The sequence below is a fragment of the Dendropsophus ebraccatus genome, chromosome 5 (assembly GCF_027789765.1).
Source record: "Dendropsophus ebraccatus isolate aDenEbr1 chromosome 5, aDenEbr1.pat, whole genome shotgun sequence".
NCBI lineage: Eukaryota > Metazoa > Chordata > Amphibia > Anura > Hylidae > Dendropsophus > Dendropsophus ebraccatus.
The window spans coordinates 40,689,682-40,713,287 of NC_091458.1; the positions used below are offsets into that span (position 1 = coordinate 40,689,682).

The 23,606-nt window shown below is 39.7% G+C and overlaps 1 protein-coding gene across 3 annotated transcripts in view; it reads right to left on the minus strand.

The window, feature by feature from the left end:
* Window positions 1–23,606, minus strand: part of DCLK1 (doublecortin like kinase 1) — a 239,095-nt gene that overhangs the window by 19,250 nt on the left and 196,239 nt on the right. For 2 of the 3 annotated variants that reach the window (XM_069969923.1, XM_069969926.1), the window contains exons 8-16: window positions 22,712–22,820; window positions 18,248–18,305; window positions 15,640–15,759; window positions 14,010–14,156; window positions 4,796–4,929; window positions 4,285–4,362; window positions 2,776–2,872; window positions 1,497–1,577; window positions 382–495 (exon numbers count right to left, since the gene is read on the minus strand). In XM_069969923.1, the coding sequence (XP_069826024.1) occupies window positions 382–495; window positions 1,497–1,577; window positions 2,776–2,872; window positions 4,285–4,362; window positions 4,796–4,929; window positions 14,010–14,156; window positions 15,640–15,759; window positions 18,248–18,305; window positions 22,712–22,820 (938 nt within the window). The remainder of the gene's footprint in view (window positions 1–381; window positions 496–1,496; window positions 1,578–2,775; window positions 2,873–4,284; window positions 4,363–4,795; window positions 4,930–14,009; window positions 14,157–15,639; window positions 15,760–18,247; window positions 18,306–22,711; window positions 22,821–23,606) is intronic. The other variant, XM_069969924.1, reaches the window with a different exon arrangement.

Genomic DNA, 23,606 nt, shown 5'->3' on the forward strand with positions numbered 1-23,606 from the left:
TTATATCTAATACATGTGCAGCCTAATCTGCACTTAGTATATACTTTATAGTACATGGCTGTTTGTGTGCCAGTATACAATCTAATAACCCAGCAGTTCCCAGGTAGGTCTGATTTACACCTATACACATTGCAGATCTTTTGTGCCGTCTTTGTCTTTGCAATCCTAAAACTCATGATACATAGATGCGCTATTAAAGTATACAGCCTACCCTAACGGTAGTATATACTATCACCTAATAATAGTTCATGGTCTTTAGATTAGAATGAAGAAGCCTTTATTACCGCTACACCACCTATTTACATAGAACCATACAGTATAAGGCTATATAATGTGGGTGTGATTGTTATTTGAGGAGGTAGGTGTGAGGAGCTTGCTTACTGCAATGACGGAGACTCCAGCAGTGGTGCTGTTTGGCTTTGGACCTGTGTTGAAATGTTTCTTTATCTTTCCGGCCACTGACAATGGGTACTCGTTTTCAGGGAGACCATCGTCCTGTACAGGTAGAAAAATTGTAGGTTAATAGATTGTCATATGGCTATGACAAGGAATCAGTAGAAAATTTCAGTATCTGACGTGGCTATTATATACGTCACAAGGGTACAATGGTAATTGAGACCCATCTATATTACAATAGGCAGAATTCTGTAGGAATCTGACAGTAATACAGACTTGGTTAAATTGGTTCAATACTCATTAGGCTTAAAGAGACTCTGTCAGTAGGTTAATGATGTTGTATCTTAAGGGTAGTATAAACTAGTGACAGAGAAGCTGAACAGAATGATGTATCACTTACATTGTTCTATGCAGCTGATCCAAAGATATCCTCCTGAATAACATGGACAATAAGTAGTCCTCTCCATTTTGTGCATGAGCCCAGTAGTCCTGGATATTCATGAGAAGCAGAAAACTCCGCCCACCAGCTGCTGATTGCCAGTTATCTATCCATGCTGTGTATAAGCAGTTAACTGTCAATCAGCAGCTGGGGGCGGGGGAAAGAATCCTATTCTCATGCATATTAGGAGAACGACAGAACAAAATGATGCATGTAATACACCGATCTGTTCAGCATTTCTGTCACTAGTTCATGCTGCCCTCATTTAAGGCATAAACCTAGTGATAGATTCCCTTTAAAAAGAATCTGTCATTGTTTTCATGCTGCCTGAACATCATTGGGGCAGTCATTAGTAAAACACAATCAGAGTCAGTATGGCCTGTGGCTTACATAGAAGATAATGGCCACATAGCAAAGATCATATGAGCCTATTCATAGTGCCAGGACATGCCAATTTAGTATTCATCTCTCCATCACCTCTCTATGGCCATAGGACCAGATATTCCTCCATCTACCCCTTTGATTGCCAACAATGTGGAGAGGGGAGTCCTGTATTGGTTTTTGCTACTTAATAGCTAAAAGAAAGGAATCAACTGTGACTGGGCCTTATGGGCCACCACTATGGCACAGCCTAGTTTAGAAAAGTTAGTATGACACTTACATTGACCCATGGATGTTCCAGAACCTGCAGAGCAGAATACCTCTGGTCTACTTCTACCTGCAGCATCATGGTGATCAGCCCCTAAACAAAGAGAAGACAGTATTGATTAGCTATCATAATGCTCAGTATAAATAAAAAATATTCTCTGTCTGTAATAAATTATAAAAGGAAAAAACATACTGTAGTTTTGTTCTTGCCGTATAAAGAAACATCTTTCAGTTTTCTGTGCAAATGTTCATAGTCCATCATCGACATAGAGTAAGATTGTAAAACTGATAGTCCTCAGTATATAATGTACAGTGCCACAATATTTCTGCTTAATTTTAACCAGACCTTTCTTGTGTTACATTACATTCAATACATAATCTACTTATTATAAGGATTGTTCATGTTTCCAAGGGATACTATTTCACTTCTCTTTCATTTCCTTCATCACATAGTCTCTTGAGTGTTTTTAGTTTTAACAGTAACTATTGTGTGTTTGTCAGAGCATCTACCTAAATATGACATACCAAGCTAAATGCCGCCATCTTAGAGATATCTAGTGTATCCCACAGTTGTGATTGTGTAAGCGCTAGCCCTGGCCGAAGCCTCAACCTTCACCAAATCTTTCAATTCTTTAATTCCAACAGGGCTCGTAGTGAAGAAACATCACATTATGCTAATAACATCCCTTGCATGCTCAATATAATGACCACAAAATTTTAAGGGACCAACTGTTTCCCTACAAAAGTTTGTCCTCAAGGATTTTGAGTTGAAAAATATAACTGGAAAAGGATGACAAATTGGTATAAAAGTGGCTCTTTTTTTCTTTCTAATAATGTGTTCTCTTAAAGTCTATGGGAATGTGGCTGTCAGTGCACACATGGCTGTAATTCCAATCTGTCAGCTTTAAAGCATGCTCAGAGCTGCAGACACGGGCAGTCAATAAAATAAACGTCTCTTAGCTGATGTGTGTTTGTAAAGTTATAAAATGATCTTCTAAACCCTGTGTGTCAATTATGCATAGTGGGGAGGGAGGAGACCTGCATGCTGCAGCTCATTTTGGCCTCTACTACTCTTGAGCTTAGATGTAAAACGGGATTTTAAAACTGTATCATTTGCTATATCTCCTTATCAGCAGCTGTAAGAACGATATAGAGCTGCCAGGTTCCCTTTAAGCTGTTAAAGAGGTTCAAAATATAAGTGCCACCATTTGCACTGTATAAATGACCTTTACTGAATATTAATCATTATTAATGATTATGTATATTACTATATAAGAAGTGTAAGATGTTACCTTAGCAGAATCAGAAACATTATCCCAGTAGGGTGATGGGAAATCCACTTGACCCATTAGGATTTGATCAAAAAGTACTTCCTGGTCATCTCCACTACTATACAAAGAGCAATATGATAATACAAGATAATGTACCATAAAAAGACATCCATTCCCAATCATCAGTGTAACAATATAACAATTCAAGTGAACAGAGTGTGTGTAGACCGGGAACCCACCTAGGATTGGAAAAACAATGTTAATTGGGTGTGGGGGTGTGGGGTGTTAAGAACTTACATTCTGCTTTATGGACAGTATAGTAAGAACGTACATTGCCCTTAGAGGCAGCTCCAAACAACCTGACATTTCTACATTTAACGTAAGTGGATACATTGGATTCAGAGTATAGGGATCCCCTATAGGATCTGCCAAACCATTTCTCCCTTGACAATAAGGGTTTATCAGTTCATCATTAATCAGCAAGTTGACAATAATTGGAAAGAATAATACAAGCCCCAATGTACAGAAGGCTACATTGGCTCTCAGTGGAGCTACTCTCAGAGACCCATCTCAATGAAGGAGGCATTGCCATGTGCTGCTCTTGTAACCTTCTGTACATTGTTGGAGGGTCATTTAATGTTCTTGCCCATATTTTCTTTTATTAGTGACATTATAATTATCGTTGAGTTGCTGATTTTTGATCTCCCATTTTTTGGCCCCTAATAAACCCTCAAAGTCTAAGGGGAACTCTTTAGGCCACCCTATACAGGAATTGAATGTGAGTTCAATAGGATTTAGTTTCCGTGGAGGTTTGGCCTTTGGCACAATGGTGTTGCATTACTGTTGATCAGGAGGAGATGACGCTATCATTATACAGTGGTACCTCGGTTCTCGAAATTCATTGGTTCAGGAAGGGAATTTGAGAAGCGAGCAGTGTCTTCCCATAGGAAATAATGTAAATGTGTTTAATTGCTTCCAGCACCCACCCATAATCACTTACAATTCTTATTTATTACATTGAAAATTGCCCAGTTTAAAACTCTAGCAATCTTATACAATGCTGTACTGTATGTGAAGCCTCACCAGTGCTAAACTAACCAGGTACAACCCACCATCAACGCTCACAAAAAAACGCTGTATTACTGTACTTCAAGACTGGGGGCACAAAAAGTGTTTTGGAACCGAGCAAGAGTTTGGGAACCAAAGCAAACTTTCCTTTCCTGTTTGTGTTCCAAGCTGTTTGAGGACCGAAGTACCACTGTATTGTTTGTTAGTGTACCTAGTGTATGATGCACTAATATTTTACTATTATAATATTACACAATAAAAGTTATGTTTTAGTCATATGACACTATGTACTGTATATTGTAAAGATTTATATCTTCACCTCCTGATATTGCTTTATGTTATAGAATATTATAATGCTTTACACACATGACAATGTCACACATCGTCTCCATTAGAGTGGAAGACAAGCTTTATAATTGCAATCTCATCCCCCAAATATAATAGCTACATTAGGAAACTTACCCACGGAACGGAGGGAAGCCGCAAAGTAGGATGTAAGTAATCACACCTGCTGCCCAGATGTCCACTTTTAGGCCATATCTGTACAAACACAAAAATATCAGAAAAAGTCCAAGGTCCCATCCAATTCATAATCTACTTCATATGAAGAAGAAAATTAGTGGATTATGAGGACTTTTTTTTTGTTGGCGCTCAAGGTGTCACTTATCTATAATTGACATTTATGAAATTTCTCATGTCTTGTGTACTTTCTCAAGTACACAAAAAGAAGACCTGAATAAAAAGTCTGTGAGATTTGAAGAAAAGATTTTCATTTTTTTTCCAAAAACAAATTCACTGTTGAACATAGGCAGTGTCTGGTAAAGCAGCTCAAACCAATAAAGTGAATGGGCCTGAGCTGCAAAACTAGACAGCGGCTATAGTCAGGAATACATAAATGTATAAATATGACAAGACAAGCTTGATTAATAAGACTTTAATTTCCCCTAATATATATGAGTGTGAAATGCTTTACCCAGTCTCTGCAATGATTTCTGGAGCTACATATGTCGGGGTTCCACACACAGTGTAAAGAGGTCCATCGACCACAGTGGCCAGACCAAAGTCTCCAAGCTTTAGAGATTTACTGCCGTCTTGGTGCTCATACACCTAGAAAATAATGGAAATAACACAAATATGTAATAAATTATGTAGTTAATCGTCTTACTACACGGTGATTCATAAAAATGGTAGGTGAGAGCAATACTATTTCATAGTATATTGCATAAAACATATTACAAGACCTAAACTGTTTCCAACATTACAACTGGAGAGTGACTGTGTGTATAGGAAGCCAACTATCTGTTCAGGACAGGACACTCAAGGTCAGACTATCTCTTATCATACTGCTATGATCTGTCTAAAGTGGGTTCAAAGACGTCTGTAGTTGTACTACAGCATTGTATCTGGAAATACCATGTTGAAGGCCAACTATGTCAAATCATCCGCTTGTCTACGGTCATGCTTGTTTTTGGATTACAGTATGTAAGTAGTCTTAAGCGGAAGTGACAAAAAGCTAGACAGTGGCAATGGAACACACAAATGCTCGGGATTTGATTCTCTGCGGCTGCAGAAGTTGGATGCCGCCCTAAGAAGTCCTGGAAAACATGAATATAGCTATAGGCTATAACTTTTGCAGCCAGGAAATCAAATACCGTGCATTCAGGGTTGGAGAACGTTGCTGTACCCAAACAGTTCAACAGGTCCGCTCAACACTTGGGACCGCTGGGTACAGTACATCTATCTTGTATCCGGAGTTCACATACAGGACATTGTAAACCCGACCTAAATAGGTCATAATAGTAAAAAAAAAAAAAAAGGTTATCAGGGGACAAGTCCAGGAACCCCTTGTTCTTCAATAACTACGTAGATTAAGGTTGTGCAGACCCATATGAATAGACCAAGATGTACATGATTAAGTTAAACAAATACACAGCGATTATATGGAATTCAGTTCCAGCGTTCTGAGAAGTTATTCTAAATCTCCCAAAATATATTAATAATTACTGTAGCATAAATCAAAGAATTTTTGCTTTCGAAGCAGCCGTGGATGATATATGTTGTAGCTCATCCAAATACAAAGCTCAGCCTTTATGTTGTTTTTTGCCAAACCAGAGAATTCATGCTTGGTTTGCCTTCCTGCTGGACAGACCTGTAAGGAATCTTAGTAGTCATCCCCAATTAATTGAGATGCTTTTTGCATTATATCATGAGAACATAATAATTTAATCAGCAGATCAGTATTCTAGCTATACTGCCATAGAAGTCTAGCGGCTGCCTCCGTATCCCTCCTATTTATCCCAATTTAGCTCATAGAAGCATATGTTAAACACATTGCAAGCTAGCGAAAAGAAAAACAACACAATTTCGCCTAGTCCTGCCAGCTACCCGACAATCAACCAACAATGTAATAATTTGCTTTGGAACAAAAAGCAGAAAATGCCATTTTAGTAATTTGACCTGTTCCTGGCAATGGAAAGAAGACACTGGAAATAATTAAGAAAAGAAACTCCTCCGGGTGCCATAATACAATGTAAAATGTTAATTGTCATGGGTATGTCTAGCCTAGTTTATATATTCCACTATACATTTCTTTCAGAAGAAATACACATTTTCAATATATTTTTTAGAGATGAGTGCAACTGGAGCATGCTCGAGCCCGATCGTTTGACATTTGAATACCGGTGGCTGAAGAAGTTGGATCCAGACCTAGGAAGTCCTGGAAAACATGGATACAGCCTATATTCTATCAATGAATAGGGCACTGTACAGTAGGGGGTATTGGTGTCAGGGTCCAATTCAACATACGGCATGAGGCCCACCAAAGGACAACTAGATCTTATTACTGGCCATTAGAGTAATATCATCAATGAGATTGTCTAAAAAACACTCCAGATTATTGGCAGAGCCAGACAAAAATGGCATTGTCCATTAACAATAATGTTAATAGGTTGCTTGTCATACGTAGTACAAATAGACATGATGCTGCTTCCCACAATATCGGCACAGTGAATATAATAATCTGCTTAGACTTTAGAAGATGCTGACGATGTTATGGTGCTATCTCTTAAAGTGTTGCTGTTATTATAAAAAAAAATAGAGAGGCCCCACAGCACCTTGGTGGGAAGGGAAAGTTGTTGGTGGAGGTACGGAGGGAGGCCAACAATCTCAATAGGTGGACTAGGGTGGACTAGAAAGTCCAACAGCATTCAAAGAGAGTAATCTTCAAATCTTTATTGTGAATCCATGTTGCTTGGCAAAGACCATGTTGGCTTGGAACGTCAGGATTTGAAGACTGCTTTATTTGAATGCTGTTGGACCTTCTCTTTCACTTTGTCACAAAAACATGTAAAAAATGTGATCGTTCAGGGTCCAAATGTGCAGACCACAACTGATTTGGAAGCATGCAATTATATGCATAACTCCCTGGCTCGGTGACATCTCCGTATCACTGCATGAGACAAGCTTCATCATAAGTCAACAGAGCTCAACTTGTGCAGCAGGGCAGAGAAGGCAGCGAGTCGGGGATCACACTGGTGGGGTTTCTGAAGATGGAGTCTTAGGCCCCGACCAATCAAAACTTTTTTTTTCTAATGACAGGGACACCTTTCTGCTGCAGCTTGCATGTCTAACAATACAACGCAAGCAGCTTAAGAAGAGTCAGAACTCATAGGGGGAGATTTATCAAACATGGTGTAAAGTGAAACTGGCTCAGTCGCCCCTAGCAACCAATCATATTCCACCTTTCATTCCTCACAGACACTTTGGAAAATGAAAGATGGAATCTGATTGGTTGCTAGGGGCAACTGAGCCAGCTCCACTTTACACCATGTTTGATACTGTAAATCAGCCCCATAACCTTTAAAGAGGCACAGTCACCATAAAAAAAACTTTTGATATGACAGAGAGTTTTGATTGTTCAGGGTTTGAGAGTTCAGACTGGGACCAAGCATGTGTATTCCTCTCCCGGGTCTGTGTCACGGGACAAGATGGCCTCATAATGTAAATCTATAGGGCACATCTTTTTCACTGACACAGAGCACCCCAGACCCTGGGGTGCTCTGTCTGCTTGTTCTATTGATCGGTCAGGGTCTGAACACTCAGACCCCGACTGAATTTTTTTTCTTAATAAATCATGCCTATATGTGCTATAATTTGGTGAATTGTACTATAATTTTACGACATGGAGGGACAAGTTTATTGTTTCACAGTCATTTGTAACCCATGCTGACGGCCCAGAGAGCAAATTGGTTCATAAGACTGATGCAATCTTTGTCTTACAAGAAGTTTTTTTAATGAACACATACAACTGGATCTCATCATCCACCGCAGTCTGACTCAAAGAAAGAGCCACACTTGTCTGTTTCAGTGCCAGGGAAGGATGTCTGTCTGGATGACAGCTAAGCAATATATTTCAGATTATTTTATAACCACGACTAGTTAAACACATCTGTCCTCATAAATACACATAATATTCGACACAAACTTCCCTTTGAGAATCTATAATAAAATCACAGATATGTTAGTGAACATGGCTTCATGCTGTCACAGAAGGATGTGGATGTGAATATACAGTATGCTGTCCTAATAAGACGCTTTTATTGCAGAGTTCAGCTATGGGGGATCATGTAGGAAAATAAGAGCAGCGGTTTAGTCGTCGCCAGTAATCAGATTTCTATCGGGATTCTGGAATCAGAAAATTATAGAAAGCTTCTGGCTGGTGGCTGTGGGTAAATAAACACCATTATTTGCCATCTGCAATAGGTTATCTATGACCCTTGCTTATATACATAACTAAACCTTTCATTAGCTGGCTTACTTTTCCATCAAAAGTATGTGCCAAAAAATAGTGCATTTTTTGGCACTTTAAGCCATGCCCCATATTCAGCAAGGCCATGCCCACTTTCCAGTACAGAGTCCATTTGGACTCCATCTAGCTAGGCAGGGTACAACAGACTCTGCTTAAGGTGGTATTCCCATCTTGTATCTATCTATCTATCTATCTATCTAGTATGCAGATAATCCATGGCACTCCAATGGTTAATGGTGAAAAAAGAGTTTGTTTATTCAAAACAACATAGTGCAGCACATCATAAGGCACTTATCAGGGTGTAAAGTGCTGAATCCTGGAAGTGTCTACTGTTAATAAATTACAAGGCTTAATTCATTGATGGCTTTGTTAGGTTAGGACCCTTTTACACGGGAAATGTTCATTCGGCCAAAAAATCGACCCATGTAAAAGTGTCAGCGATCAGCCGTGAAGCGGGAATCCTGCTCCTCAGCTGATCACACCTTTTGAGCAGGCCAATACATCATTGTTTACCGGCCGCACATCTCCATATGTAAACAGAGATATTCAGCCGATAACAATATAGTCAGACGTCTGCACAAACGATACAGTGATCATTTGAGCGGCCCGGCTGCTTAATTAGTTGTGACATATAAAGACACCACAAACAAGCGCCGATCTCTCTGATTATCATCTGCTTGCTTCCATAGACGGCCCTATACTGGCCCATCTAAAAGGACCTTTATGTTCTTATATGATAAGTAGCTGATGTGGTAGGTATACATCGACAGAACAGTATGCCAATATATACAGGGGTGTACCTGTGCCATGTCCATCGATCCTGAATAGACCAAATATAACTCAGGTGGCTGCACAGTAATTGATACAACATAGCCACTACTAGACTACAATTGGGTTATTAAAAAAATCAAAGGATGTGGGACAGGTATGCCACAGTATTAGTTGGCATACTATTCTGTTAGCATATCCCTTGAATGAAAGCTACTGTAATGTGAAGAAGCCTTTGTTCCATAGTTGGTAGTGCTTGATATGATGCTATTCTGACTTCAAATAACTTATCCCCTAACCCCTAGAGATAGGGGAACAAAGAAGGACACATATGGTGACTACACAACCTACACACGTCCTACAACGGCTCTGTAACGGTAAGTGCCTTATGATGTGCTGCACTATGTTGTTTTGAATAAACCAACTCTTTTTTCACCATTAACCATTGGAGTGCCGTGGATTATCTGCATACTATATGAATCCAGTCCGGGTCGAGACCTAGATCCGCTGGCACCAGCCTCCTATCACACAAGCAGTGCTGCTTTTTTTTCTGTTTCTATCTATCTATCTATCTATCTCATGTAAGGGCAGCACTAACAGTACAAGGTGGTAGAGCAAAGTGGTAAAGCAGCCATGTTTAGTTGTGGCAGCATCACCATGACAACCACAGACGCTGTATGTAGTGCAGTCACTGACCGTTACAGAGCCGTTGTAGGACGTGTGTAGGTTGTGTAGTCACCATATGTGTCCTTCTTTGTTCCCCTATCTCTAGGGGATAGGGGAAAGGTTATTTGAAGTCAGAATAGCATCATATCAAGCACTACCAACTATGGAACAAAGGCTTCTTCACATTACAGTAGCTTTCATTCAAGGGATATGCTAACAGAATAGTATGCCAACTAATACTGTGGCATACCTGTCCCACATCCTTTGATTTTTTTAATAACCCAATTGTAGTCTAGTAGTGGCTATGTTGTATCAATTACTGTGCAGCCACCTGAGTTATATATGGTCTATTCAGGATCGATGGACATGGCACAGGTACACCCCTGTATATATTGGCATACTGTTCTGTCGATGTATACCTACCACATCAGCTACTTATCATATAAGAACATAAAGGTCCTTTTAGATGGGCCAGTATAGGGCCGTCTATGGAAGCAAGCAGATGATAATCAGAGAGATCGGCGCTTGTTTGTGGTGTCTTTATATGTCACAACTAATTAAGCAGCCGGGCCGCTCAAATGATCACTGTATCGTTTGTGCAGACGTCTGACTATATTGTTATCGGCTGAATATCTCTGTTTACATATGGAGATGTGCGGCCGGTAAACAATGATGTATTGGCCTGCTCAAAAGGTGTGATCAGCTGAGGAGCAGGATTCCCGCTTCACGGCTGATCGCTGACACTGATTTTTTGGCCGAATTAACATTTCCCGTGTAAAAGGGTCCTAACCTAACAAAGCCATCAATGAATTAAGCCTTGTAATTTATTAACAGTAAATACTTCCAGGATTTAGCACTTTACACCCTGATAAACAATAACATAGAGAAGAGGGTTGGTCTGAATTACTGGAGTGCAGAGAATCTTCTGGTTTAACAAAGCTATAAAACTGTAATTACCCAACAGTAATTGAACACATCACTGTATAACTGTGTGGCACCATATGTAAACTATTACTGGAGCAATGGAGAATAACTTCTTAACAAGAGTTACATATGGCTCAAGACAGGGACTGGGGTCTCTAAGTGATTATAGCACTATAAGGACTCACATAGTTCTAGAACACAGAAAAACTGGCATAGACCTTATAAAAGTAAAGTGTCAAAGCATGTTCCTCACCCGGCTTGTTAAAATGGCAGTGTGCACCCTCGTCTGCCACTCCACTCATTGTCTATGGGAGGGGTACAGTGGTGCAGTGGTAGTGTATGATCAGTGTATGATCAGCATTCGTACAAGGAGCTTCTGGAGTTCAGTTATTGAGATCACAAGAGGTAGAATAGGGGATAAGTATTCATGGCGGCAAAACCTTTATGGTGTAGCGGAGAAGGATTTTGAGGGAACCTTCAGGGGCTTTTTTTTATTATCCGTTCTGTTCTTTCATTGTATTTTCTTTATAAAAATTTGAACAAAATTTTACTAAAAAAGATGTAGTCTTGCTTTCAAAGAATCCCTTCTAAAATAATTCTGAATTAATTGAGAAAGGTAGCCCATCCCGGATCCTCACCTATTCAGCTACAGATGTAGCTATCTGACACATCCAACACAACACTTACATCAAAGGAGTGGTATGAAGTGGACGCAGTGTAATGGAGGCCCAGCATAACGTGATTCAACTGGGATAATAGGCCAGAGGAGTTAGAGAAAGTGTGGGGAACGGGATTACCAGACAGGAGCGATGGTTTAACAAAAGAAGTAAGAACACCTGGATCTTTGGTTGCCTGCCATCTACAGCCCACCCATGCAGCAATGTTCTGTTGTGATGGTGGTTGGGTGAGGGCCTTCTAATTTTTCTTTGTTATGATTTGTGCCCCGCCAGACCTCCCTGGATTGGAATTACTTGAAATGTTATGTGATACTATTCATTTACATGTTAGTTTTAATGACATTCAAGGCTGTTATGGCCGTTCATTCCAACGCTAATTTGGTGCACTCAGATTTTGTGGAGGACAAGGGAAAAAGAAGGGTAGAGGAGGGCGTTGAAACAATGGAGTTTAGTGAAAGGGGTGTTTGAATATGGCCAGAACCCCAATCCCTGTCATGTAACCTCATAAATGGGTGCAATATTAAGGCACACTTAAACAAAACCAAACTATTTTTAGGGTAAATGCCCCAGAATATATTCTTATGTAAACTTTGAAATGGTTTGGAAAGTATACTTGGCCCATTTTCAATGCCTACCTTTTTAGTCTCAGGTATTCCTCACCATTAAAACAAGCTGCAGGCTACATCTGTCAAAGTCTCAGTCGGTAGCACGACTGCCTAAGAACTAATGGATAAGCCAAGCTCCTCGGAGACCACTGCTCCTATTGTGTCTCACACAGTTAATGACCAATGACACGTAATGCTACAGCTCTGCCATAAAGCCGTCTATGTATAATTAAATATATATGTCACCTAGAATAGAGCTGTACATCTTAATCTTTAATGCAGGCTCAATTATTATGCTAAATGCGAGGCTGGCACTCATGAATATTGGCAGCGTTGTAAATGACCTTGTACATGTTCATGTTCCCCTTTGTGCCAGCTTTTAAGAGGATGTTTTTAATATATGCACTGGGGCCTGTCTCCTGCCATTCATCCCTTACTGTCAAAGGTGTCAACTCCACTTGTCATCTTTTCATGACCCTGTGGGTGCTCTGCCCCAGATGATACCATTTAAAGGAGAATCCTAACAATAAAGCATGCTCTACCATGGCTTGGGGCATCACCCACTGTCACTTATGTCACCCTAGTCTAGAGAGCTGTCGTCGGGTCCATGAAAACTGGTATGACTCTAGTTAAGGTAGTAAAGACACTAGGGTTCCATTCACATGGGTCCTGTAGTAAACTTTATTAGGAATATGGTAACCCCACCTAAACATGGGTCTTCATGCTGTATAAGTTATATAATTGCATACTATACACTAACTAGTAGCTTTTGGAATAAACAACATTATGGACAGGTCCAAGATTAAAAGTTGTCTACAATACACATGGCAGGAGTGAATGGAGCAGCTCTGCACATCCTTGAGCACAATTCCATTCTGTGTCTATGGTACCTTTGAACATGGTCATTAAAAGGGTTTTCTAATTAAAAGTTACTTGACCCCTATCCACTGGATAAGGCACAAGTAAGAGATCGTAGGAGGTCCAACCTCCATGCCCCCTGGTGTTCTCCAGATCAGCCACTATCTTCTTCCTTTTCAATACAGCCATCGTTCGGCATGTGACCCGTGGCTCTATTCATTCTCTATGAAGCGACCAGAGGGAGCTAAATACAGCCCTGTGCATAGGGGACAAGTGAGTTTTATTTGGAAAACCCTTTTAATGAAGTCAGTTGCGAGTCTCAAAACACAGGAATAGCCAGATATCCCTAGCCTGTTGCCAAGGGGTGCCTCTCAGTGGGGAGATCACCATACACCCTGATAGGTAGCCCCTTGAGTCCCACTCGGTTGTGAGTATTGAAACATAAATAGGGAAACACCAGTGTGGCCCCTTTTGTGTCGAAGTCTAACTCAGTTGCAAGTATAGCGACATGACAAGGGTTTACCTAGGCAGGCATCCATCCACAGACAGCTGTTTTGGGGTATTTGCCACTCGTCAGTGTGGAGCAGGATTCTGGCTAGCGGGGGCAATGAAAAATAGACCAGCAAATCACAGCAATCACTGAGCTCAGGGAGATCAGTGAAAAAATTCCACTGAAGTACTCACTCAAGAGTCTCTATTGATGCCCCCTAAAAATTTTAATATGCAAAAAAGGAGTCTGAGGAGCCTCGGTTGCGAGTCTCAAAACACGGGAATAGCCAGATATCCCTAGCCTGCAAAACTGGGCAGAAATCAACAATGACTAAACAGAATGTAAGAGTAGTTTTCGGTTGTATTTTCTCATTACATTCTGGCGGTACTTACCAACAAGTTCTCAGGTTTGATGTCCCGATGGACGATGTTCAAGCTATGCAGATATTTAATGGCGCTCATTAGGTTATACAGCATCCCGTTGGCATCTCGTTCTGTGTATTTGTTGGTAGAGGTAATAGCATCGAACAGGTCCCCTCCCTGATAAAGAGAACATAGTCAGTGTACAGTAGACACATAGAACAGACAGATAACGGTTTGCTCATACAGTTACATTACCCCTACGATGCTTTAAGTGTGGGTCTCTATTTGGGGTTCTGTATTATGAACATGTAAAAGCAGCAAAGAGAACCTCTACAAAAAGGAGCATTCTTCTTGTCCGTGATATAAGGAGTCCAAAATTTAGTCATTTATGTAAAAAAATAAAACCGCAACCCTCCGACATTTCATTAAGATCATTTGCTGTAGCCGGGATGACAGTGTAATGGAAGAAATATGATATTGCACGTGTCTGTCTCTGATTAATTCCCAAGGCATAACACAAATAGCCTGTCCGTCAACTTGTAACATTCCCCGATTATTGGATATGAGCGGGTACTTTAAAGAGGATGAAAAATTACGTAGGTTAATAAGTATTTTCAAATGCAGAGATCTGTATAATGCCAGAAAAATGGCATCACCAGAAATTGTTCCCAGCTTGCCTAGCTGTGATCCGTGACCTGCTACATAGAAGATGAGCTCTGCCTGGGGGAACATGCTTTATGCTGAGTTTCACCACTAGATGGCAATGGTTCTCACTAGTGTTGAGCGAGCTTGCTTGGTCGGCCATAGTGCCAGTACAGCAGTGTGAATATTTAAACAGTTTCAGCTCCGAAACTGTAAGTATTATTTTAAATTTTTGTATATTTTGTTTACACATGCCTTCAAGGGGTAAAATATATCAACATTAGAACAAAAACTGTTACTTATTGAAAGTGAACCGGGCACTTGGATAAATGCTCAAGTTTGCCATTGATTTCAATGGGGTTTGTTACTGGAACAAAGCACTCGAGTACTGAAGAATGCTCAACTCGAGTACCTGAGCATTTTAGTGCTCACTTAACGCTAGTTGTCACTGAACGACAATCATTGTTTGAACAATAGGTCTACAATATGACAACTATATACAATGCAACAGCGGCAACGGGTTTCGGGCTCAGAACCACTGTCTATCAGTTACCCTTTAGCAGAGGTGTGTGGTGACTAGAGATGAGTGAATCTCGAGTATGCCCGGGTTCGCCCAAACCTGAGGGTGCAGCATTTGATTATGAAGAAGGTAGATACAACCCTGTGAAGTCCTGGAAAACATAGATACTGACTATGGCTGGATCCATGTTTTCCAGGCAGCCTTAGAGCTGCATCCAACTTCTCCAGCCACCAGTAATGCCGCATGCTTGGGGTCAGACTAACCCAAGCAAGGAGCAGAGTATCTAGGCTGTAACCTTCCCTTTTTATTCATTGCTTTATCACCTGCATTTATCAAGATTATGAGTATTTTGGTTCCTATTTTTTACTAAAACCAGAAGTGGAATCAGCAACTTTTCTTTTTGTTTTGGACTTACTCCTGGTTTTGGCTAAAAATACTGACCAAAACAAGACCTTTAACAACAAAACTACTATAAAAAAGAAAAGTCAAGCTGCTAACCTTAACTAATTCCATCACGAGATATAGCTCATTCGGCATATCCATCTCCTCAATAAGCAGAACAATGTTGGGATGTTTCACCCGTCGTAGAATGGAGACCTCATTTTGGATCATATGCTCCTGTTCAAGACACAATTAACATGTATCATGTATACATATACAAGACACTGATACCTCTATTCACTTTACTACAATCAGTAAAATACTTATGTGTAGACAGCAAAAGCAGATTAAAAGGGAAACTCCAGCTATTTTGTTCTTTCAAATCAGCTGGTCAGAAAATGCCAGAGATTTGTAATTTACTTCTATCAAACAATCTTCAGTCTTCTAGTACTTATCAGCTGCTGTATGTCTTGCAGAAAGTGCTGTATTCTTTCCTGACACAGTGCTCTCTGCTGTCACCTCTGTCCATATCCGGAACTGTCCAGAGCAGTAGCAAATCCCCATACAAAGTCTTTCCTGTTCTCCAGACGGGAAAGAATACACACTTCCTTCAGGACATACAGCAGCTGATAAGTACTGGAAGACTTGAGATTCTTTGATAGAAGTAAATAACAAATCTCCAGCACTTTCTGGCACCCCTTTAACGGAATGTTCAGAATTAGGAATAATGGTCTATTTTTTCAGTAACAAGACCGCTCCTCTCCATTCTATATTGTATTGCAGTTTACCCCTGTTTACTTATGGTCCATTTACACAGAAAGATTATCTGAAAGATTATCTGCCAAAGATCTGAAGCCAAAGCCAGGAATGGATGTGAAAAGAGGAGAAATCTCAGGCTTTCCTTTATGACCTGATCTCTGCTTATGGTCTGTTTCTGGCTTTGGCTTCAAATCTTTGGCAGATAATCTGTCAGATAATCTTTCTGTGTAAATGGACCCTTAGACAATGATAATTAAAGCCATTCAATGCAGGTTGTGGCTGTATATTTATACTGCATACGTTGCCTGCATGATCTATCAGCACTGGAGACAATACTAAAAGGTATTTTCCCAGTCCTATAGTAATTCCATTAACATAAAAAGACTGTTCATGTGCCGCAGGTGTCAACTTTTATTTTTGCATAGATGTAAACCCTATCAGAGCACACAGGATACACCCAGCAGCTAAGGGCATTAATAATGCATGGGCTATACCATCAGGAAATGTAGGTCTAGTGTGAAACTCAGAATTTCACCACTTCTCTAATCACATTTCCAGTCTCCTGGGTTCATTGTTGCTCATTATAAAAACAGATTTCTCAATTTTCGGCTGAACTGGGATATTGGTAGCTTCTCCTAATGTGGCCCCGGCAAGGCTTGAATTATTCATTAAGAGTAAAATTGTATGAGCTTCACAAGTTTTTGTTGAAAGTCGAAATCTGATTGATTCCGCCATCGCTTTATACTTCCAATAGCTTTGCTGTTTATGTTCATGTGTTATTTATGGATTGTGATGTGCTAAAAAACCACTTTAAATACACTCTATAACGTAATTGCCATGCTGAAAATCTCCAGCATCCTCTATTTCCTGTGTAAAAGCATCTAGTCTACATGTATAGTATAATAATTTATTGTGTATTTCATGCAAGAGAATGTGAAGTTAAAATCCACAAAAAAATCCTTATTTAGCATAAAGGGGTTAGGCTAGGTTCACACTGCGTTTTTGCTATCCGTTTTTTTGCAAAAAAACAGATGGAAAACGGATGGAAAAAACATGCATTTGTGTGCATCCGTTTTGGTCCGTTTTTCCATTGACTTCCATTGTAAAAAAAACTGGATCAAAACGTCACCGTTTTTTTTAACGGACACAAAAATAGTGTCAGCTACATTTTTGTGTCTGTCAAAAAAACGAATCCGTTTTGATCCGTTTTTCTTTTACAATCAATGGAAAAACGGATCAAAACGGATGCACACAAATGCATCCATTTTTTATCCTTTTTTTTGCAAAAAACGGATGAAAAAAAACGGATTGCAAAAACGCAGTGTGAACCCAGCCTTATCCAGCGCTACAAAAACATGGCCACTTTCTTCCAGGGACAGCCCCACTCTTGTCTCCAGCTTGGGTGCAGGTTTTACTGTTCAGTTCTATTGAAGTGAATGGAGCTTAAATGCAAACTGCACCTGAACTGGAGGCAAGAGTCGTGTTGTCTCTGAAAGAAAGTGGTCATGTCTTTGTAGCACTGGATAACCCCTTTAAAGGCTATGGACACGTTGGCAGCAATTTTTTCGTTGTTTTGTTTTCCCGAATGCAAAATGAATCAAAATTCTAAATGGTCTTCATTAAAAATTCCCTAGATACACTCTGCTCTCTCAGTGTTACAGGTAAGTGAGGGAAGGGAGTTACACACCAGCTCAGATTGTGGACAGGGGTCATAAGAAAGGAGAACAGATACAAAGCAGTTTGCATGGGTACTAGTATAGAGAAAACAGGGTTCATACAACACATTGTAGAGGCTGTAGAGGCAAAAGTAAGCAACATTTTAATAAAGATTTATGATGAAAATTGTATTAAATGCAAACCCATTTTTTAAAGGTGTCCACAGCTTTTAACTTGCTATGTTAATGTGTTTATGTTTAAGACACGAATGATTGGTAACATGATGATTTAATTTCCCTATAATACTCACCTTCCCTCTGCACTTGCTTTTGTTGATGATTTTCAGTGCGTATTCTCTGCCAGTTGACCTACAGACAAAAACATAAAAATTATGTTACAAACAAATATATTTGTATTCTGTGTCAGTTGTCTTGTGTTTAGGGTGCGTTCACACATACAGGATCTGCAACAGATTTGATGGCGCAGATTTGAAGTTGCAGTCAGAGTCAGTAGTCCACAATACACATTAAGGTCACACACTGTAAAATAACAGCCGTTATTTGCTTCTTAAAATAATAAAAGTCATTTTCATTTTTCAATAACTTGCATTAATGTCTATGGAAACAACGGCCGTTGGTTCACACAATGCATAGAATACAGCCCGACGTTATTTTAGGTTGTTCACACACAGATTTTTTTTATTTACCCATCCTTTCACTGTACCTTTAAAAATAGCCCCACCCGAAAAGAAGTTAAATGTGGCATAATTTATCCGAAGAGGCTCTGTCAGAAGGTTTCTGCTGTCCTAGCTCAGGGTAGCATAAACTAGTGACAGAGAAGCTGAACAGAATGATGTATCACTTACATTGTTCTGTGTAGCTGATCCAGAGATATCCTCCTGAATAACATGGACAATAAGTAGTTCTCTCCATTATGTGCATGAGCTCAGTAGTCCTGGATATTCATGAGAAGCTGAAAACTCTGCCCACCAGCTGCTGATTGGCAGTTATTTATCCATGCTGTGTATAAGGCAGTCAACTGTCAATCAACAGCTAGGGGGCGGGGGGAGGGGTGTGGCAAGAATCCCGTTTTCCTGCATATTAGACGGCTGAACAAAATAATGGAAGTAATATACTGGTCTGTTCAGCATTTCTGTCACTAGTTTATGCTGCGCTCATTTAAGGCATCATGCACCTAGTGACAGATTCCCTCTAAATAACGTACCAACTTCCTTCATTGCAATGGTGGACGCCAAAATATTTTAAATAATGGTCGTTATTTGGTACTCAAAATAACAGCCGTTAATATGTGAACATAGCCTTAGACAGTTGACTGGACCTACTAAAGTCTCCAGGTTTAGCCAGCTGATATGTACGGGGGCCTTTAGGCTCTGCACACCTTGACAGGCATAACATGGCAGCTCTGTGTCTTCAGGTTGGCATCTGTATATAAGCACCAGCCCAGCAGAAGCTGAGCAGGAAGTCAGGGTATAGAAATCTGGTTTCTATCACAGCAGCAACAACATTCTGAGTAGTATAAAAGCTAAAGTTACCCAATCCACAGAACATAGTATAGCGGCAATTATATTTGATGTGCAATATTTAATTAAAACAAATTAAAATTAATGATCAGTGTCATTGTTACAAGTAATTGTTATCCTATGTCTTACGATCTGACTGCGCTATTCCTTCCAGCTGTTCCTAGACGCAATTCATATAATTTTTATGGAAAGCTCCATTAAAGTTCATCCACGCAGCTGCGCCTCATTGTTATTCATTAATCATTCTACAAGAGAAGCCCCACAATAAGGAGGGATCACTGTGGTCTAAACCTTCAGATTTTCTCCATAATCACTATTAATAGAGTGTAGATTCAGCACATTAAGTCAAGTTCTCCTTGAAGTCATTCACGACTACAATGCAGGCTAATGTGCAGCATACTTAGCCTTTTATGCTATATATTACTGTGAAGCTATACATTGCCATTGTGTGACTCTTTCCCACTATTCACATTGGTTGTATTCATGGCACATCATGTAATAATTAGATGTTCAATGTCTTTCGAGACCTTTCGGGTCAAGACCAAAGACAATACGCTTTGATAGGTGGATTGTCTTCCTGCAAGACTGATATTCTTCCTCTAATCCTCTAATTCAACATAGAATCTTTGGACATTATTTTGGATTTGGTTACACAGATGATAAACTGAAGATGAGGGAATGAAGTAATCTGATAATAGATCATTAATGGCCTTAAAGGGGAACTCCGGAGAAAAATGTTTTCTTTAAAATCAACTGATGTCATAAAGTTATACAGATTTGTCATTTACTTCTATTTAAAAATCTCCAATCTTTTAGTACTTATCAGCTGATGTATGTCCTGCAGTTTCATGTCAGGAACTGTCCAGAGCAGTAGCAAATCCCCATAGAAAACCTCTTCTGCTCTGGACAGTTCCTGACATGGACAGAGATGGCAGCAGAGAGCACTGTGTCAGACTGCCTGCAGCTAATAAGTATGAGAAGACTTGATTTTTTTTAAATAGAAGTAAACTACAAATCTATATAACTTTCAGACACCAGTTGATTTGAAAAAAAAAAAAAAAATAGCTGGAATACCCCTTTAAGTTACCCATACACATGGGAGTAATGGCCTATGGTCTATTGTATGTCGTCTGATGGCAGATGTTGGGGGAAACAGTATTTAAGCATATACCATTAGCACATGTCCTAAACTTTGTTTCATTCTTGTTTCCTAACTGAAATAAACATACCCCGTGCTCACCTTATATGTTTTTATGGTAGCGGTGGTAGACATAATTGTTAGCCAACAGCACATTAAAGGGTTATTGCCAACTATCACTAAGGGTGCTCTTACAGTACACTATATTTAGTGGTGAGTCACAAGCGGTAGTGGTCATAGCTTGCCCTGGACTTACCAGTGCTTAAAGGAGAAGTCCGGCAACATTTTTTATTAAAGTATTGTATTGTCCCCCAAAAGTTTTACAAATCACCAATATACACTTATTACGGGAAATGCTTATAAAGTGCTTTTTTCCTGCACCTAAACCTGCATCAAGGCTTCACTTCCTGGATAACATGGTGATGTCACTTCCTGGATAACATGGTGATGTCACTTCCTGGATAACATGGTGATGTCACTTCCTGGATAACATGGTGATGTCACTGCTGGAGAGGATGATGGCAGGGGGACACTGAGGGACCCAGGGCACTGGAGGGACACTGAGCATCCCTCTGCCATCATCCTCTCCAGCAGCCACAGCCCGCACAGCTCTGGGAGTCGGGTCGTGACATCAACATGTTATCCAGGAAGTGACATCACCATTTTATCGAGGAAGTGAAGCCTTGATGCAGTAGTAAATACATTTGATGTACACCAATGTACAAGCTTGGGTTTCAGGGGGTTCCCATTCTTATTGCGGATGTCCAACCACTGGAGCCCCCCTTCATAATCATAGGAATGTGGACCTTGAAACCCCAGCATGTGCACCACTGCTCTATTCCCAACACTCTTAGCCATGCTCTGTCCCATGTGGATAACTTGTCAAGATGAGAATACCACTTTAAGAAGGGGTGGTTCAGAGTGGACTTATTTTGACAAAGTGTAAAGGCTATATCATATGGCCTGACGCACGCTGCACGTGAGCGCTTATCTGCTAGATTATACCGCTTGACAACTGTGGGGTCAGGGCTGCATGGACATCTAGAGACTATCTGTACACTTTACAATACTCTGCTGAGCACTTCTTCCTCATCATTTTAGCGATAAGTGGGTAAATTAGCATCTGGACCCCCACCTATCAAAACCCTTTAAGAGTTACAAAGCCTTATAAGAATATCTTGTGATCTTAGACCTCTAATGTAAAGAACCTCTGTACTCCGGTAATGTAGTCATCTGTATCACCTTCTCTATTATATCACTGTAATTCTGCACTTCTAATGATATTTTCAATGCATTTGCTGATAGATTCTACATATGTGTCCAGGTTCTTACAACCAAAATTCTCTTTAATACATCATTTATGTCTATGCCTAATAGACACCCAGATCCCTTAGGGAGTGATTAAAATGTCTGTGACTCAATCCGACCTGTAATAAATCTGAAGTGCTTGTATTATTCTCTACACAGTTACAGTGGAACTTCTGCAACGTGATCCAAGTGTTGCTAGGTCTGTATTCCAAGCTGCCGCAAAATGGAGAAGGCCTTATAAACTGTGCAATGTGTTACCGCCAGGTTTCAGGTTATAATGTTTTAAGTAACAATTATTTCGCACTTACAATGAGGTCATAAGATGACTCTATATTTTCCAATGTCTGTTTTGTATGTTCTTAGGGGGGTACTGGCCCTTACTGAGGAGTGGTCTATGGAACTTATAGGTAATGTTCCACTGGAAAAAAAGTATACAAATTAGCTGAAAAAGGGAAGAAAGCTGCCTCTCTAGTGCCACCTATAGGCTGCTACCTTGTAAGGCAAACTCTGAGCTGGTAAGGATATTAGCTAAATCAGACAATGGTCTGTAGGCAGACCTTTCAGTTTTCACCCCTTGTTAGTACAAAGCAGGGTGCTGGTGGACTGGCTGAGGGACATTTTAAGAGATTGTCAATAGAAAATATATATCTCTAGGGGAAAAAAAAATAAATAATAATAATAATAAAAAAAGAATACATAAAAAAATATATATATATATAGTACACAGTTATTTTGATTTGCAACAACAACGTGTATGTTTTGCTTAGAGGTGTCAACGGCTTGCTTACCTTTCTATACACTCTTTAACAATAGCAAAGTTCCCATCCCCTATAGTTCTTCCAACTTTGTATCTCTCTGCTATAGACACCGGTACCTGGAACCCTTCATCCATGATATCTGAAACATACATGTACATAGTTATCCAGCAGATACTTATCCTACACCATATCAGTGAGACATTCCACATTACAATTACATCTATCTATACTGAAGATATAAGAAGCACACGGGAAATACATGTACTGGGGGCCAGCAGATGGATCCTGACCAGGAACCAACATTAAGTAGCAAATAGATACTCCACAGCACTCCAAGTTTATTTCATCATGGCGAATCAAATTCACAGCAACAGAAAAAACACAACATGCTTTGCCATGAGGAAATAAATTCTTCACCAGAAGTTTATATACCTAAACTTGGAGTGCTGGGGAGTACCTATCTATCTATCTATCTATCTATCTATCTATCTATCTATCTATCTATCTATCTTTTTTCTATCTATTATCTATCTATCTATCTATCTATCTGTCTGTCTGTCTGTCTATCTATCTATCTCCTATCTACCTATCTATCTATCTATCTATCTCCTATCTATCTATCTATCTATCTATCTATCTATCTATCTATCTCCTATCTATCTCCTATCTATCTATCTATCTATCTATCTATCTATCTATCTATCTATCTATCTCCTATCTATCTTCTATCTATATCCTATCTATCTATCTATCTATCTATCTATCTATCTATCTATCTATCTATCTATCTTCTATCTATATCCTATCTATCTATCTATCTATCTATCTATCTCCTATCTATCTATCTATCTATCTATCTATCTATCTATCTATCTATCTATCTATCTATCTCCTATCTATTTATCTATCAATCAATCTCCTATCT